The sequence below is a fragment of the Cucurbita pepo genome, chromosome 19 (assembly GCF_057944985.1).
Source record: "Cucurbita pepo subsp. pepo isolate OVF chromosome 19, ASM5794498v1, whole genome shotgun sequence".
Classification (NCBI taxonomy): Eukaryota; Viridiplantae; Streptophyta; class Magnoliopsida; order Cucurbitales; family Cucurbitaceae; genus Cucurbita; species Cucurbita pepo.
In genome coordinates this window covers 8,955,239-8,970,760 of record NC_141816.1, presented here as the reverse complement: position 1 = coordinate 8,970,760, position 15,522 = coordinate 8,955,239, and the positions used below count along the sequence as shown (strand labels likewise).

Below are 15,522 nucleotides of genomic sequence, written 5' to 3'. Positions count from 1 at the left end.
TAAAAAGACTATAATAGTACATCAGTTTCAAGGTCACTTTCAAAGCATAGGACGATCTTACTTGCTTGTTTTCTTCACCATTTCTCTATCTAAATCTGCAAACTACAGATGAATTTCCATGAACAATATTGAATAATGATGAATATGGTAAGGTAATATTTGATTTTATTTTCATGAACAAAGTGGTTTTGATTTTGATGGAAGGAAATTATGTGGATTAAAATTGTTTCCATTTTCTGTGGGGAAAAAGTCAACTGGTTCATCTCCCTATAAAGACTGGCCATGCATTCCTAACTCCCAATTGTTTGATTTGTTTCAAAAATATAAATTCCTTTGTTCTTCCTCTTTCAATGGATATCCAAACGGAGCAGCAACCCTTTTCACAAAGACCCATAATTCTTCTTGCTTTCCCCATTAACAGAACACTCTGTTTTGCTCTGTCTTTTCTTCTCCTCTCTGTTTCTGCTCTTTTCATCTTCAACTCCTCCGCCACTCCTTTCAATCACCAGTATTATGATCTCTTACGTTTGCATCAGTTCTTGTTGCAAATCTTTCCCGGAAACGACCCGAGTTTGTCGTTGTCGTCGTCATCGTCGTCTCCGTTGCCGAGAGCTTGTGATTACTCCAATGGGAAATGGGTTTGGGATGAAAGTTATCCATTTCACTCCTATACTGAGAATTGCCCCTTTGTTGATCCAGGATTCCGGTGTAGACAGAATGGCCGGAAAGATGAAGGTTACCGGAAGTGGCGGTGGCAGCCGGATGGCTGTGATATTCCCAGGTATGAACATGGCTACTTGTCTTGAAGTTATTTGGGAGCTTGGGTTTTCAATTTTAGACTTTTCGTATAATCCTGGTTTGGAAAATATGAAATTTGATGTTGAGGAACCAAAAAGGGTAATCTTGTTGGATCTTCCCAAAGAATTGGATGAACATATGGAAAATATAGATTTTATTTCATGTTGAAAAAAAATTCCAAAACGATTTCATTCTAAGCTCGAAATGGAAAGTTATGAAAGAACAATATTTGCTGGCAATGAACTTTGACTGTTATGAATGATATCAGAGTCGGACACCGAGCAGTCGGACATTGAGCGAGCGGTGTGCTAACAAGGATAAATAGTATCAGAGTCAAACACCGAACAGTGTGCTAATGAGGATAAATAGTATCAAAGTCACACAGAAATAGTATCAGTATCAAAGTCACACAGAACAGTATACTAATGAGGATAAAAAGTATAAAATTAGACACTAGTCGGTGTGCTATACTAATGAGGATAAAAAGTATAAAATTAGACACTAGTCGGTGTGCCAACGAAGACCTTGAAAGAAAAGTTCAAAAAGACAATTTCTACTCCAATTTTGTTTAAAAAATAGTTTAAGAACACTTACAAGTGCACCACTAAGTTTTAAACCATTACATCCTTAATAGCCCATCTGGATTAGCATTATTATTATTATTTTAGCATAACTGTGAAGGTTGAATTTGGCTTATAAATAATGTCAATTATTGAACATTGCTCAAACAAACCATCTTAATCTATAATATATTTACATTCTAGATGTTGACTATCATTTTAATAAAAAAAATTGTTTATGCAATAAGTTCATGTAACATCATGTCCACTACCTGTATCTGATATGGTTGACTATCGTGATTTGAACTCAAATTCATAACCGTTTTCTTGTTCCAACCTTAGATTCAATGCAAGTGAGCTGTTGGAGAGAACTCGAAACGGGAGGATCGTGTTCGTTGGTGATTCCATTGGAAGAAACCAATGGGAGTCACTGCTATGCATGCTAACACCTGCAGTTTCAAACCTTTCAACGATATATGAAGAAAATGGGAAGCCAATAAACAAGCACAAGGGGTTTCTCAAAATGCGATTCCAAGAATACAATCTTACAGTTGAATACTACAGAGTTCCTTTTTTGGTGATCATCGGCCGACCTCCTCCAAACTCATCCAGTGAAGTTAACGCCGCCATTCGAGTCGATGAGATGCATTGGTTTTCCCAGAAGTGGGTTGGTGCAGATATCTTAATTTTCAATGATGGCCATTGGTGGAATGAGTTCAAGACTGTTAAAATGTATGACTTCAATCTTCTCAACCTACTTTTGACCCAAATTTCAAAAATAAAAGGCTAAATTAGAAAAAAATACTCTAGTGTTAGTAAATGTTTCAAAACTACACTTGGAAGAAAATTTTATTAGGACGTTGAACAGAAGATCGATGTGGCCGAATGTCTTTCTTCTCGACTTAATCAAGACAGGATCTAAGAAACTACTACGTCGCTCTAAGTCAACGCCACATCGACTTTTTGTTGAACATTTTAATAAGTTGTTACTTAACAAGAGTATTTTTCTAAGTTAGTGACTAAGACAACATTTCTAGGAAAAAAAAGGAAGAAATAGAATCATTTCAGTGAGTAATACAAGTGTCAAGACCATATCAATTTGATATTAGAGGTTTCTAATCTAGAAGTAAACATTTCATCAGATTACTGCTTTTGAGATCAATCAAGAACACATAGACCTTCATTTCTATCCATAAATGGGAAAAATAACTATAGAAGACATCCATTTTTGTTTCAGGGGTTACTATTTCCAAGAAGGTGGGAAATTAAACACGAGTATGGATGTAATGGAAGCATTTCGGAGGTCACTGCAAACATGGAAGCGATGGGTAGAAGAAAACTTGGATCTAAACAGAACTCATGTTTTCTTTCGCAGCTATTCTCCTGTTCATTACAGGTAAATTATGCTGTCATGAAATCTGTTGTTTATCAGAAATTAACAATGGTTAGTGGCTTTGTGAAACAAGCTTTTGACATAAACTTGCAGGGGTGGGACATGGAGTGAAGGGGGTCACTGTGACACTGATAAGGAGCCAGAAAGAGACTACACAAAGCTGCAAGATGAACCAGAAAACAATATTTTCATTTCAGATGTAATCAAACAAATGAATTATGTAACACATAAAGTTCAGTTCTTGAATATTACATATTTGACAGAATTCAGGAATGATGGCCACCCTTCAAAGAATCGTGAGAACGGCACATCTGATGAAGCTCCACAAGATTGTAGTCACTGGTGTCTGCCTGGAATACCAGATACGTGGAATGAACTTTTTTATGCTAATCTATTGTCAAAAGGATTCAGAAAGTAATGCTGTACGTCCAAAGAAAAATAACTGATCTCATGTTTAGAACTCAGCTTCTTCCTCACATTTTTTTTACGATTTCAATTGATCATTGAAATTTACAAAAGGGATGCAATATCCATGATGTTTACAAGACATTCCAATATTAACAATGAGGGAGGCATAGCTATAGGAAGTAAAAATATTAGACAGTTTACACTAGGATATACCTTGGTAAACAACATTGTGTAGAGCTTTGTATAAATTTGTGTCTCTTCTGTGAATATTCTTTGATTTCTTTCTTTCCACAGGTTCCAAAAGAAAGCCAAGGTTTTTCCATTGTAGGAATTTTGCATTCTTGAAGGGTGGTACATTAAGGCCATATCCAATAGATCCTTTACCTCCCAAGAAAATATGAGATGCCATTCGAATATATTGAGAATCGTTGTCCAGAATTTCTGAGCGCATATGTATTGCATAAATAAGTGGCTTTGTGATTCGTTTCCTTTCTTGCATAATGGACACCAATTTGGAAACAGGGCCATGTAGGACAATCTGAAGATTTTCACTTGTGATAATGGTTTTTCGTGCTATTTCCCAAAAGAAGAACTTCATCTTTTTAGGGTGATATCATTTCCAAATTATCTTTGTTAGTGTGGGATTTATTGCTTCTATTTTTTCCCCTATGTCCATCAAAAGGATTTTATAGAGAAAGACCCGTCAGCGTGGGGAGCCAAGTTAATGAGTCTGCTTCATTTGACAATACCACTAGGGCAAGGTCAAGACTTAATTTTGCCTATTCTGATGCTTTATTATCCTTTAGGTTCCTACCTAGCTTCAGGTCCTAGAATTTGTTGACAACATTTCACGTTTCTTTGATCGTGGCTTTTTTGCTATGAGGGAATCTATATAAAAGTAGATACTGCAAGACTAGTGTGGCATCTTCAATCCATGGGCCGGTTTAGAAAGATGTGTTTCCTTCCATCACCCACTCTATGGCGAATTCGGTTGGTCATGAGGTTATGAGGTTTTGATGTTTCTTTATGTACTTCCATTGGCCCCTTTGCAGAAGATGGAGGAGTGGATTTTTGCATGATGTAAGAGTATATTTTAACCTTTTGTATCTAAAAGAACTTTAAAAGGTTTCCCTACCTCGTGTGCTATTTAAGTTGGACAATAGTTTTTTTTTCTCCCTGAAAACAGATGTAGTTCTCTTCTTACGCATAATTTCCAAAAAAATGTGAGCTTCCGTCAATGATCTTAGGAATTCTGAGCTTCAATCTTTAGAGGAAGCAATATTCTTGTATTTGGAATTTTACTAAGCTTTATTTCTTTGATAATCGCTACACCCAAGTGTGCTTGCTATTTCTTTAACTTAAAAAATGATGACCCACACCTTGTTCGATGGAATATTATAAACCTTACCGCAGAAAAGGGAGGACTCAATCTTTTCTCGATACAAAAGAACAAAACTCTCGTCGCAAATGTTTTATCCACTCCTTCCCCCCAGCCTCTCTCTGACCTCTTCTAATCTGGCCCATTTCCTCAATTTGGAATATAATTCCTCTTTCTGCTAAAGGCAAAAAGAATTTTCCAGCAAGTTTTATCGAGGAAGCAAGATTTTACATTAAGCTCCTGCTCATTCTTTTAAAGAAAACCGGTCACTCAAATTCATCCTCTCCTATATATATTGGTAAAAAACCGAGTTTTCATCGAGAGAAACGAAAAAATATGTTTGGAAAATAAGCTCCAAAAACATAGGAGTTCAACTTTAACTACAAACAAGGACTCAAATCCAAAAGAACAAGACCAAGACCATAATTATAAAACGACCTAGTGACCAACGCTCACAAAAAAGCATTAAACCTATCCACCTCCCAAACCTACTCACCCGACTTCTCGAAATGGAAATCAGTGAAAGAGGGAAGGAATGTATATTACTCCACCAATCTTCTCCGTGTAAAATGTTTATCAACCTCAATATGTTTTGTCCTATCACGAAGGATTCGACGGTGAGAAATGGAAATCAGTGCCTTGTTGTTACAATAAAAACACATGGGCACCTTCTAAGAGAATTTCAATTCTTCCAATGGTTTCCTTATCCATATACCTTCTCAAATACCACAGGCAAATGTCCTAAACTTAGCTTCAGCACTACTTCTAGCCAATACACTTAGCTTTTTCTTCAACAAAGGAACAGTAACAAGACGTAAATCTTCTATCTATGGTTTTGCTTGCCCGATCAACATCAGTATAAACCTCAACATGCACATGGTCATGTTTCATAAACAGTATATCATTTCTTAAAGGCCTTTCAAGTATCTTAAAATTTTATACACAGCTTCAACGTGAGTCGATTTTGGGGCATGCATAAACAAACCTATCATTCTAATAACAAAAGTAATGTCAAGATGTGTGCGAGACAAGTAAATTTCCAACGAACGTCAAGTTTCCACTTACGCGTACTCAATTAGCCCAACAGTCAAACATAGCAACGCGAAAAAATCTAGAACGATAACCATGGCGCAAACCCTAATCTAGATAAATTACAAATCCAAAAGATTTAGAAATATAAGAACACACATACGCACGCACGCACGCACAAAGGAATCAAACAATCATATCATCATAGTACCTTGACGGAAGGAAGCTAGTTCCCTGAAATTCAATTGGCATATACCACGAATGAAACACAGCTCAAGATGTTGCAGTTAAGCTCCTCCAGAAACATAGAAATGGAAAATCAGAAGTATAGGAGGAAGAGAACTGTGCGGTGAAATGGAATGGAAAGGAATGAGGCTTGTGTTTAGGAAGAAATGGTGTTCATCTTCTGCACAGTAATATTGAACCAACCAAGCCTTTTCCGTTATCCACAGCCACATTGGCTCACCGGCGCGCCAAGCCACCCAACGCCAGCAGATTTTGGTCCCGCGATATATTCATTTCTTTAAATAATAATAATAAATTAGTGAAATTACCATTTTAGTAAAGAAAAATAAAAATTTAATAACTTAAAACTTTATTAAAAATTGAATATTCTTCCAATAAATTAACACATTTTTAAACGCCATCGATGTTCTAAGACCTTACTGAAAATAATTTTTTTTTTTATTAACATGTACAATTTATTTAATTATTTATTCAATTACTCTCTTAAATCCATTTTATCTCCAACTTTTATTAGTTTATGTAAAAATAAATATTATTATTATTATTGCCAAATTAATTTGTCCAAAATCCAAAATCTATTTCTCCAACCTTGACTTGCCATTGGTGGCTTTAGATATTGGTCCAAGTAAATATTTACCCCTCATCAACTAATGAGCGGTGAAAATTTTGTATTATTTTCGCTCAATTCCCGTACATAGGGGTCTATCAGTGCAAAACACTGTGATTGACGAGTAGATAGATGCACCTCTCGTCCATTGAAAAATAACGAGTCCATAAACGTCTTTATTTGAGATTCTCTTAATAAAGCACACTCATTCCAATGGTGTACCTTTTGCATTATAAGTCAGTGAGAAAATGAGAACAACGACTTAAGCTATCAGGTGTAGGCACTTTCCAAAAGTGAAATCCTCAAGTTCTTCTTATTTAACCTGAAACCGATCGATCCAGCCATAAGAAGGTTAAAGAGAGCTCTAACAGGCCATGGAGGACCGAACCCATGTATGTAGCAAAATACGGAGATGACTTGTGGCTAGGGATGAAAGGCCAACCAGGGTCGGAATTAAAAGTTTTAAAACCAAAATTTAAAGAATAAATATGAAAGCTTTTTTAAGTAAAACCAAAAACAAATATTTGTTGTGTAACCTGAAATTATAATTTTACAATCCAAGGCAATCAAATGCCCAAAACAGAGTGAAAACCTGTAAACAAGGAAGCAGGAGTTCCCAAGGCAGAACCAAATTTAGAAGGGAGTGGTTAAAAAGTACCAAACTGAAAGAGCTTTGATAGCAATGCCTCAATCAAATCAAATAAAAAGAGCTTAAAGAACATGGAAACTCTTTATAATTTTACACTGAACAGACGACTCTACACTGGAATCACTAATTTTAGGCATAATTCAAAGTGAGTTATATACACGTCTAATTCACACATATCTATCATGCCCAAACAAACCCACCTCTCTGCCCTTTTGAAGATATACTCAAGAATGATGCATCTTCAGCAACGCTTGGTAAAACTTATCGATGAATTGATCGTCCTAACACAAGAATAATTCCACAGGTCAGCCACTGCCTCAGAATTCAAAAACTAGTGAAATTTGTAATTGAACTGAATAAGAAAACAGAGTCAAATGCAAGAAGTGAAGCCCAGAGGAGCCATGATCAATGAGAACATAATCAGTTTCAATTTGCAATGCAATTGTAGTTATTTATGATAGGGCTATTGCTGAGGGTATGTGTCAAATCCCATATCGGTTGGGGAGGAGAACGAAGCATTCTTTATAAGGGTGTGGAAACCTCTGCCTAGCAGACGTGTTTTAAAAACCTTGAGGGGAAGCTTGAAAGGGAAAGCCCAAAAAGGACAATATCTGCTAGTGGTGGGCTGTGATGGGCTTGAGCCGTTACAGTATCATTAGTGAGTGAGTTGGTCAAAATTGACCCGAGTTGCAAGGAGGAATTGTTACGAGGCAATAGACATGAATAGGGGAAGGAGGAGACAGAGAAGGATAGTTGATAATTTTATTTTGGATGAGCTTGGCTTGGTGGGAGGCTCGTAGACTCTTTCTACCTGAATTTCCATATTCTTTTAAGTTAGTCAATATGCTTAAATGGTCTGGAACTCTGGCCCTAGCATAGGTAGCTTACCAATAAACCATACAAGAGCATAACTTTCTAAAGCTGAACCGAAGCTACCGGTCATAATATTGCAAGAAAAAGTGAGAAAGATACCTGAACAAGCATCAGAAGTGCATCGCGAACTTTGTCCCGGCTAATAAGAGGCGCATCATTGAGAGCAGGAGCAGAACTTGGTGTAAGTGAAGGCGGTGGATTCGGTGGTGGAAATGGCTGGAGCATTGGGGTACCATATGGGCTTTGTATATTAAGTGGAGGATGAAGTGTAGGCATTGTCATGGGTGAGGGCAAAGAGGGCCTCATTGGTGCAGAAGAAAAGGATGGAGGAGGAAAGAAAGAAGAGGGCTTCACAAGATTAGTGACCTGATTAGCGCTATTGTTTGGGTCAGGTGGTCCGTAAGGAGGGGTTAGAGAAGTCGAAGCTGCAATGGGAAAAGATGGCTGTGGAGTCAGTGCAGGAGCTGATACAATATTAGGAGCAAGCAAAGATGGAGGGTTTATAGCAGAAGCATGATATGGCTGCCTTGAATCCGGTATATTTGGAGCATTGCTTCCAATATTCATAGCCGCCTGCAGAAATACCATCAAGGTCACCAGAATGGCATTGAACATAAAATAAACCACAATGAGCAGAAAGGAAAGCTCAGTAGAATGAAACGGCATATATACATAAATGCTCGATTTTGTAGATATCATACCAACGAAGACGTCATTGGTTCGTAAGAAAATGGGAATCTTCCGAACATAGTTCTTCAGCACAAGGCAAAAAAGGATTCCATTTCCATAAATGTTGTTATACATACATTTTTTGCCCAGTTTTTCTTGGTTGGGGGAAGATGTACGGAATGAGAAATACAATTTTTACTGAGCGATGGAAGAAAGAACAAGAAAGGCACTAAGGGAGACATAAATATTTAACAAGAAGTTTAAAAGTAAAACAAGAAGAAACAATAGGATTATAAATATTAAGTTTATCCATGCATTTTTATTATATATGAGCTGATATATTTTTAAATCTGGCAGATGAAAATCATCTCTCACGAGCAAACTTATTTGTCACATTCCCAACCATTTTACCCTGAGGTTCAGTTATTGAAGCGACAGCAGACCGACGCCAAATAATTGGAAAGTTTTGTTTCATGGTCGGAAGATTTTCATTAACTAAGAATGAGCGTTAGTTTCGGCTTCACAAAATGTTCCCTTTCTACAATTCTAACAAACAAGGTTGGATAAGAAAATGCTTAAAGTAGCCCAAGTACCATAATATGAAGATAAAATATTGAGCTCATGAAAATGAAGCTATAAGCATTCCCACATAAAATGTAACTAAAAGAATAAAAGGAAGGGACAAAGAGCACTAACACTAAAGAAGTTCACAAAGGAAGGATCTTCGTGGGCATCGGTGGCAGTAGAGGGTGGTGCTGAGGGCTCCAGCGGACCTTCAATAATTGACATAGTTGGCACTGCCTCGAGCTCCTCAAAATCACTGGGTAGAAATATAAATGAAAAGACAGTTATAGAAAAGTAGATAATTTGTTTAATTATTTAGCTGTATAGGATCATTTTGCATTGGACTCTCTTTCTTTTCTTATCACCCTCTTGCATTCTTTCATTTATCTTAACGAAGAATTGGTTTTTAACTTCGAAAAATAACGCTTCTCAATAATACAAACAAATAGGCAGGCAAGATACAGTAACTCATATAACATGGTATGGCCTTCAGTTAGGCAAGATACAGTAACTCATATAACAAGTATAGATATCAATATTTCCAAAAGGAAATTACTATGCAAGCATAGAAACTAAAATGTTTCAAGGCCGTACAAAATTTGCTTGAAATTATTACAATAACAATATATTTACCCCTTGCTCGACGAAACTTTGGACTTTAAAGGAACCTTCGAGAATGCATTAAGTATCCTGCAAAATAAAAGGCACGAGTATGCCTCATGATATGTAAGAAACCCATGAAATATCTATGAGAAATTTCTTGACAGTACAATGAGGGGTATAATGTTTTAATAAGAGAAAATTCATACAAAAAGGTGAAGAAGGGACTTCGTGCCCAAGCCGAACATGAAAAGTGTGGGTTGGAACTATGAGGGAAAAAAGGCCTTACTTTGGTATAGGGAAAAAAAAGTATGCAAGGAAACCACAAAACGCCTCGTTTTTTCTTTTTTTCCCCCCAAACAGAGAACAATATTATTATAGGGAGACCACTGCATTTGGCCATGTAGTCCGGGACCCTTAAACGAAACGATAATAAATCCCAATATCAATTAAATAAACAGCCTCATACATATTTGCAAGAACCCCATAGCTTATAAGGTAATGCTCTAATACGCACATTGACAAAAAGCGAAAATTTTCCCTCTGGACACAGATTTATAGAGGCTTAAATACACGAGATAAATTGCAAAAGGAAAACCCTTCCGTACTACCTCATCCCAAATTTGTGTGAACTGCAAGAAAAATCAAGAAACAGTTCACCACTTTTTCATTAATAGCAACCTAGCTAGAGGAAGTGCAGATATGGGGACTTCTGTAATCTGTTTGGATAGTGTACAATTACCGTTCACTCAAAACTTCATGTAACTTGTAACAGTCCAAACCCACCGCTAGCAAATATTGTTTACTTTGGCCCGTTACGTATCGCCGTCAGCCTCACGGTTTTAAAAACGCATCTATTAGGGAGAGGTTTCCATACCATTATAAGGTATGCTTTGTTCCCCTCTCCAACCGATGTGGGTCTCACATAACTACACCACCCACTTAATTAACATTTTATAGAAAGTTTCATTTCCTTTACAAGATAAAGATCAATAAAATGGTGTAATTGATAAAATTTTCACAAAACCCAGATTTCATAAGCTAGTTATATGACGACAACAATAATTTGACTAACAAGATATCAATGAACAAAGGGGTATTATACCTACTAAAGAGGTTCGCAACATCCTCGCATTCCCGTGGGTTGTAAAACCAAATGCCATTAACTTCTTGAGCAGCATTCCGGTACAATAAATAAGGAGCTTGCACTTCATACTCGAAATCTCCAAGTAGATTCTCCACTAGATTATCTGGTTAAAATAAATAGACAGATTTAAAGCTAAGTTTCGAGCATACATAGTTCATTTCAATCTCATCAATATCAGTTACATGTAACTTCACCAAGATAGAAATTCAAATCTTGTTGAGAACAAAATGGACAATGTAATTTACAACATCCAAGATGCCAATTTCACTTATTAGATAGCCGATTAAAACTTCAAATTGTGTGTTAGTACAAATACAACCAACAATTTTCACTACTTCGAAAAGATAGCAAATTGCAAGCTATAAACTGAAGATTCGATTTGACCATTCGAATTTCCCGTGCTAATAAATTTGTTGGTCTTAACACATACTGTAAGTTGTTTGTAGCCAGCTCAACCATTATGATATCATTTGGAATTAATAGTACGATGTAACAATAGCTCTAAAGGATAATGACCATATAGATTGCGTCGATTACTGACCTGTGTTGCGTCGATTCATCACAATGAATTGGAACCGAGGTTGAGCATTTCTTCAAACAAGAAGACTCGTATATGAACATCAGGAAATTTAAAAAAAAAATCTCTAAGGCCAAAAACTACAAAACAAACCTTTGCCTAGAAATCTTTTATTAAAAAAAAAACAAACAAAAAAGTAATGAAAAAACCTCTTCACTACGAAAAGAGATCCTTCAACGTCCTTCCGACTCTGCAACCATACAAAAACGAGATTAAGAAAGCAACCAGATATACCACCTTCCATTAGCTTGGGAGGAATTACAGAATAGGAAATTGTAAAAACTATTTCGTGGAATGAATTTACTAAAATTTCCTTGCTAATCATGCCAATAATGCCGACTCGATTCGATTTACCCAATAGATCGAAAAGAAACAAGAAACATAAGATCTTCAATTCAAATTCAACCTCGCTATGAACAAAACCCGAACAACAATGAAATAGCAGGTTGTACGACTAACCCATTGATTGGTCTCGATATTAAACTCGTAGAACGTCACATGGGCTGCGGTGATTAAAATTTCCTCAATGAAAGGATCAATTCTCTGCAACACAGTTAGATTAAGCATTTTGGTGCTCTGCTGGTCAAGATTCGGCATCAATTTTCCGGATTGAGTCATCTTCGATCGACGGAGGACTTCGTTATCTAAAACCCTTGGATTCCTTCGCTCCTGAATCTCAGCCCTTCCGTTCTTTTCCCGGGAAAGTGACAGCGGCTAAAGAGAGACCAAATCAGCTTTGCGGCAACGAAAATGGACACTAATCTGATGAAGGTGGAAAGTGGGCAGCTGAATTATAGATCGTGAATTCCTTCAACTTGCAGTTCTCTTCTCTGCGTAAAATTAATACATTACTTTTGTTCTTCAATCTTGATCTCAATTTTTCATTCCATAAGATTTTGGACTTTGCTTAATTTTTGTCCAAATTAGGTCTTTCTTTCTCCCTCTCCCCCCCTTTTACCTTCTCTTTCTTTTAATAATTAAAAAAAAAAAAAAAAAAACTAAATTATACGAATATCTAGAGAACTAAAAAAAATGGTAATAATTTGTCCTAATATTACATATTTCAAAGGAAATTTATTAATTCCGTTTAAAATTTTATTCAGCTTCTTAATCACTCTCGACCTCAGCATCGACCTAGGTTTAGATCGAGCTTCTCGTTGACTTAGGTTATGGTTCTTGGTTACGAGAATATATTTTTTTTTTTTTTTCTGGTTGTCTGGGGTAAAAATAGTCTAAAACTCAACTTAAATTGATTTTCGTAATGACAAGGTAGGTAGTCTTTTACTACCGAGTTAGCACAACATTAATTGGACTGAACTCCTGAGCCTCAATAGAGCTGCCACAATGGTGTGGGGGGCGTTAGAGGTTGTTGTCTTGTGGCTAACTCTCAAGGGCTGAAGTTGGACGCAGAACTTTGCTATCAACCTAGCCATTCTCGCTTGTTGACCCCCTCTCCCTATTGATCGAGCTGCTTTGTTGAGGTAATAGAAAAAGAAAATTTTAATTGATGGGTAAAGTTATGCTATTTATGTTATAATATCGAACACTTCGAGCTTACCTGTTAAAAATTCAAACGAGAACATTTCAATGTGTTTCTTAAAGAGTTGCACTCCAATAAACATAAGAAAATTAACCCGTTTTTTTCTAAATATATATATAACAACCATGAGACCTTTCATTGATTTTGTGGTGATTTTAAGGTTAAACGGATTGAGAGATCACTATGAAACGACTCAACAATGATTATCAATCAAATTCTCTGATGTTACGTCATGGGAACGTTCAGCTATTGTTACCATCAAACTCGCTTACAATCAAATTTTATCGTTAATATATAAACGAAAACCATCTATTTACACTTCATAAATCATTTACAAACTTTTTTTATATTACATTTGAAAACTCAGGAGTATTGTTAAAAACGTGATACTAACCGTTCGATTCATATACTAAAAGTAAATGTATTTATTTAACTCTTTAAGAAATTGTTCTCGAGAAAAACATTCAAAAATATTTTTTTTATTAATTTAACCTATATATTTTTTTTTTTAAAAATAAAATATTTAAAGATTTACTCAAATTTGGTAAGATATATATTATAGCATAATTTTGAACTTTTTTACATAAGTCAAAGTCAAACCCAACAACCATTGTAAAAAACAAAAGAGGGAAGAAATTACATACAAATTTTCTTAAATATCCCAATTCCACAACACACCAACAAACACACAAACCAAAGTACCCAAAACCTTAAACTTTTGAGTAATCATATGATCAATGGCTGTTTTTGAGGGACAAAGCTGAGAACAAGATGAGTAGAAGAAACAGCAACACGCCGGCGAACGCCCCCACCACAGCCCCACTTGCCTGCTGACAAAAGTCCCCAAATTGGTTGCAAATCGCCAGCCAGTTCGTGCTCGAGTTCCCGGCATGAGCTATGTTCAACACCGCTGCTGCTGAACCTGCCGCGGCCGTGTTCAGCGTCATAGCCACCTGTAAAATCCAAATTTTTAGCCGAAGTTGTCTCCTTTAAGCTTTTTTTTTTTTGAACTCCTTCAAAGTTTTAAAAATGTTGTCCAAAAGAAAGAGATTTTCACATCCTAATGAATGGTGTTTTGTTCTCGGAGTAATATTGTCTTTTTTGGACTTTTTCTTTTGGCTCCTCTCAAAAATTTTAAAAACGCTATCTACCAGAGAGAGATTTTCACACCCCTTATAAAGGGTGTTTCGTTCTCGAGCAATTATTGTCCTTCATGGGTTTTTCGTTTCGAGTTTACTTCAAGATTTTTAAAACTCTATCAACTAGAGAGAGATTTTCACACTATAAGGGGTAACAGATATTATCTTCTCTAGGCTTTCCCTTCCAGGCTCCTCTCAAGATTTTTAAAACGCTATCTACTAGAGAGAGATTTTCACACCGTGTTTGGTTCTATATTGTCCTCTTTCGACTTTCCTTTTTGAGCTCCCTTTTTAAAACGTTGTCTACTAGAGAGAAATTTTCACCCCTCAAAAAGGGTGTTTAGTTCTCTGTGCAGATATCGTTCTCTTTGTGTTTTCTTTTCTCGGACTCCCCTCAAGAGTTTTAAAATGAGAGATTTTCTACCGCCCTTAAAAGGGTGTTTCGTTCTCCTCATCAACTGAGGTAGAATCTCACAAATTACTGGTTGGAATCCAAATGGGTTTGTTTTTCAAGAACAAGAAAGGAACTTACGGCATCCAAAATCAACAAGAGAAGGCGAGCCCCAACGGCATGTGGACGAACAATGCAAACAATTGAGAATGGAATTGATAGCATCACATATCCTGCAACTATCCCCATCGCTATCACAAAAAACCTGCCAAATTCAAGTAAAATTCAAACGCTAAATCATTTATTATATGAATCAAACTCAATTATAACATAAAAAAGTAATCTTTTTTGGAACAACACCCAACTGGAAAGTGGGCAAATCATCATAGCTAGCTTCAAACTGAAAGAACTGAGTGAAAAACGGCAGAGTCTCTTCACTAGTTCCCATGGTAGCAGCCGCCGCCAGCGCAGCTGCAAGGACACCAATTCTCAGAATGATGTCAAAAATGGCAAGCCCACGTTTCATCCGGTGGGTTCCCCTGTCTGACCGGACAGGAACCGGCGCCGCCGCCAGCAGCGGCGTCGTACTCTTCTTCTTGGAAATTGGGCCGCTGTGGTTGGTGTCAGGGGCAACGTCAATGGCGGTGGATTCGGCGTTCTTCATGTTTGCTCTGTTTGTTGTTGAGATTCGAGTTTTTTAAGAATCGGAGACTGTGAGTGGTGGGGAATGATGAACAGAGTTGGGATTTAAATAGAAAGAGAGAGGAACAGGGGATTTGATTGGTGGATGGAGCAGATGAAGTGGAGGGAGTTGTTGATGATGATGATTAAATTATCTTACCTTCTCCATTTGGGATTCAAGAACAGAGGAGCTTGTTATTGTTATTATGTTCTTCATGATGAGGAAGATGAGTTGGGGAAGTAGCTAATCAATCCTAATCCAATATGATCAAG

General features: G+C 36.7%; 3 protein-coding genes and 1 long non-coding RNA gene across 6 annotated transcripts; 1 reads left to right on the top strand and 3 right to left on the bottom strand.

The window, feature by feature from the left end:
- The first annotated feature begins 164 nt into the window (after positions 1-164).
- On the top strand, positions 165-3,215 carry LOC111780940 (protein trichome birefringence-like 9). The gene is made up of 4 exons (XM_023661305.2): positions 165-781; positions 1,701-2,090; positions 2,596-2,754; positions 2,845-3,215. Exons 1-4 carry the CDS (start codon positions 351-353, stop codon positions 3,167-3,169), a joined length of 1,305 nt encoding a protein of 434 aa, XP_023517073.2. The 5' UTR covers positions 165-350; the 3' UTR covers positions 3,170-3,215.
- On the bottom strand, positions 1,499-6,062 carry LOC111780941 (uncharacterized). 3 transcript variants are annotated; one of them, XR_002812927.2, is made up of 4 exons: positions 5,778-6,062; positions 3,004-3,101; positions 1,908-2,112; positions 1,499-1,807 (listed from the first exon to the last, which is right to left on the bottom strand). It is a non-coding gene; the product is annotated as an uncharacterized LOC111780941 (long non-coding RNA). The 3 variants fall into 3 exon arrangements; XR_002812926.2 differs by having other exon boundaries at positions 1,908-2,115; positions 5,778-6,061; XR_002812925.2 differs by lacking the exons at positions 1,499-1,807; positions 1,908-2,112 and adding an exon at positions 2,688-2,911 and having other exon boundaries at positions 5,778-6,051.
- A 1,029-nt stretch (positions 6,063-7,091) lies between these two features.
- LOC111781781 (mRNA-decapping enzyme-like protein) lies at positions 7,092-12,435 on the bottom strand. Its single transcript, XM_023662478.2, has 8 exons — positions 11,958-12,435; positions 11,648-11,688; positions 11,463-11,512; positions 10,880-11,024; positions 9,808-9,864; positions 9,307-9,430; positions 8,041-8,514; positions 7,092-7,349 (listed from the first exon to the last, which is right to left on the bottom strand). The coding sequence occupies exons 1-8, from the start codon at positions 12,114-12,116 to the stop codon at positions 7,293-7,295; spliced, it is 1,107 nt and encodes a 368-aa protein (XP_023518246.1). The 5' UTR covers positions 12,117-12,435; the 3' UTR covers positions 7,092-7,292.
- A 1,159-nt stretch (positions 12,436-13,594) lies between these two features.
- LOC111782327 (casparian strip membrane protein 1) lies at positions 13,595-15,316 on the bottom strand. The gene is made up of 3 exons (XM_023663187.2): positions 14,934-15,316; positions 14,710-14,833; positions 13,595-13,991 (listed from the first exon to the last, which is right to left on the bottom strand). Exons 1-3 carry the CDS (start codon positions 15,230-15,232, stop codon positions 13,773-13,775), a joined length of 642 nt encoding a protein of 213 aa, XP_023518955.2. The 5' UTR covers positions 15,233-15,316; the 3' UTR covers positions 13,595-13,772.
- Positions 15,317-15,522: the final 206 nt, after the last annotated feature.

Excerpts from the sequence above, each read along its gene's own strand:
- LOC111780940 (XM_023661305.2), top strand. The coding sequence starts at position 351 with ATGGATATCCAAACGGAGCAGCAACCCTTTTCACAAAGACCCATAATT. Across the intron at positions 782-1,700 it reads GATGGCTGTGATATTCCCAG|ATTCAATGCAAGTGAGCTGT; the intron begins GTATGAACATGG and ends TTCCAACCTTAG. Across the intron at positions 2,755-2,844 it reads TATTCTCCTGTTCATTACAG|GGGTGGGACATGGAGTGAAG; the intron begins GTAAATTATGCT and ends ATAAACTTGCAG.
- LOC111781781 (XM_023662478.2), bottom strand. The coding sequence starts at position 12,116 with ATGACTCAATCCGGAAAATTGATGCCGAATCTTGACCAGCAGAGCACC. Across the intron at positions 11,025-11,462 it reads GATGAATCGACGCAACACAG|ATAATCTAGTGGAGAATCTA; the intron begins GTCAGTAATCGA and ends TATTTTAACCAG. Across the intron at positions 9,865-10,879 it reads GTTGCGAACCTCTTTAGTAG|GATACTTAATGCATTCTCGA; the intron begins GTATAATACCCC and ends TTTATTTTGCAG.
- LOC111782327 (XM_023663187.2), bottom strand. The coding sequence starts at position 15,232 with ATGAAGAACGCCGAATCCACCGCCATTGACGTTGCCCCTGACACCAAC. Across the intron at positions 14,834-14,933 it reads GATGATTTGCCCACTTTCCA|GTTTTTTGTGATAGCGATGG; the intron begins GTTGGGTGTTGT and ends TGAATTTGGCAG. Across the intron at positions 13,992-14,709 it reads TCTTGTTGATTTTGGATGCC|GTGGCTATGACGCTGAACAC; the intron begins GTAAGTTCCTTT and ends TGGATTTTACAG.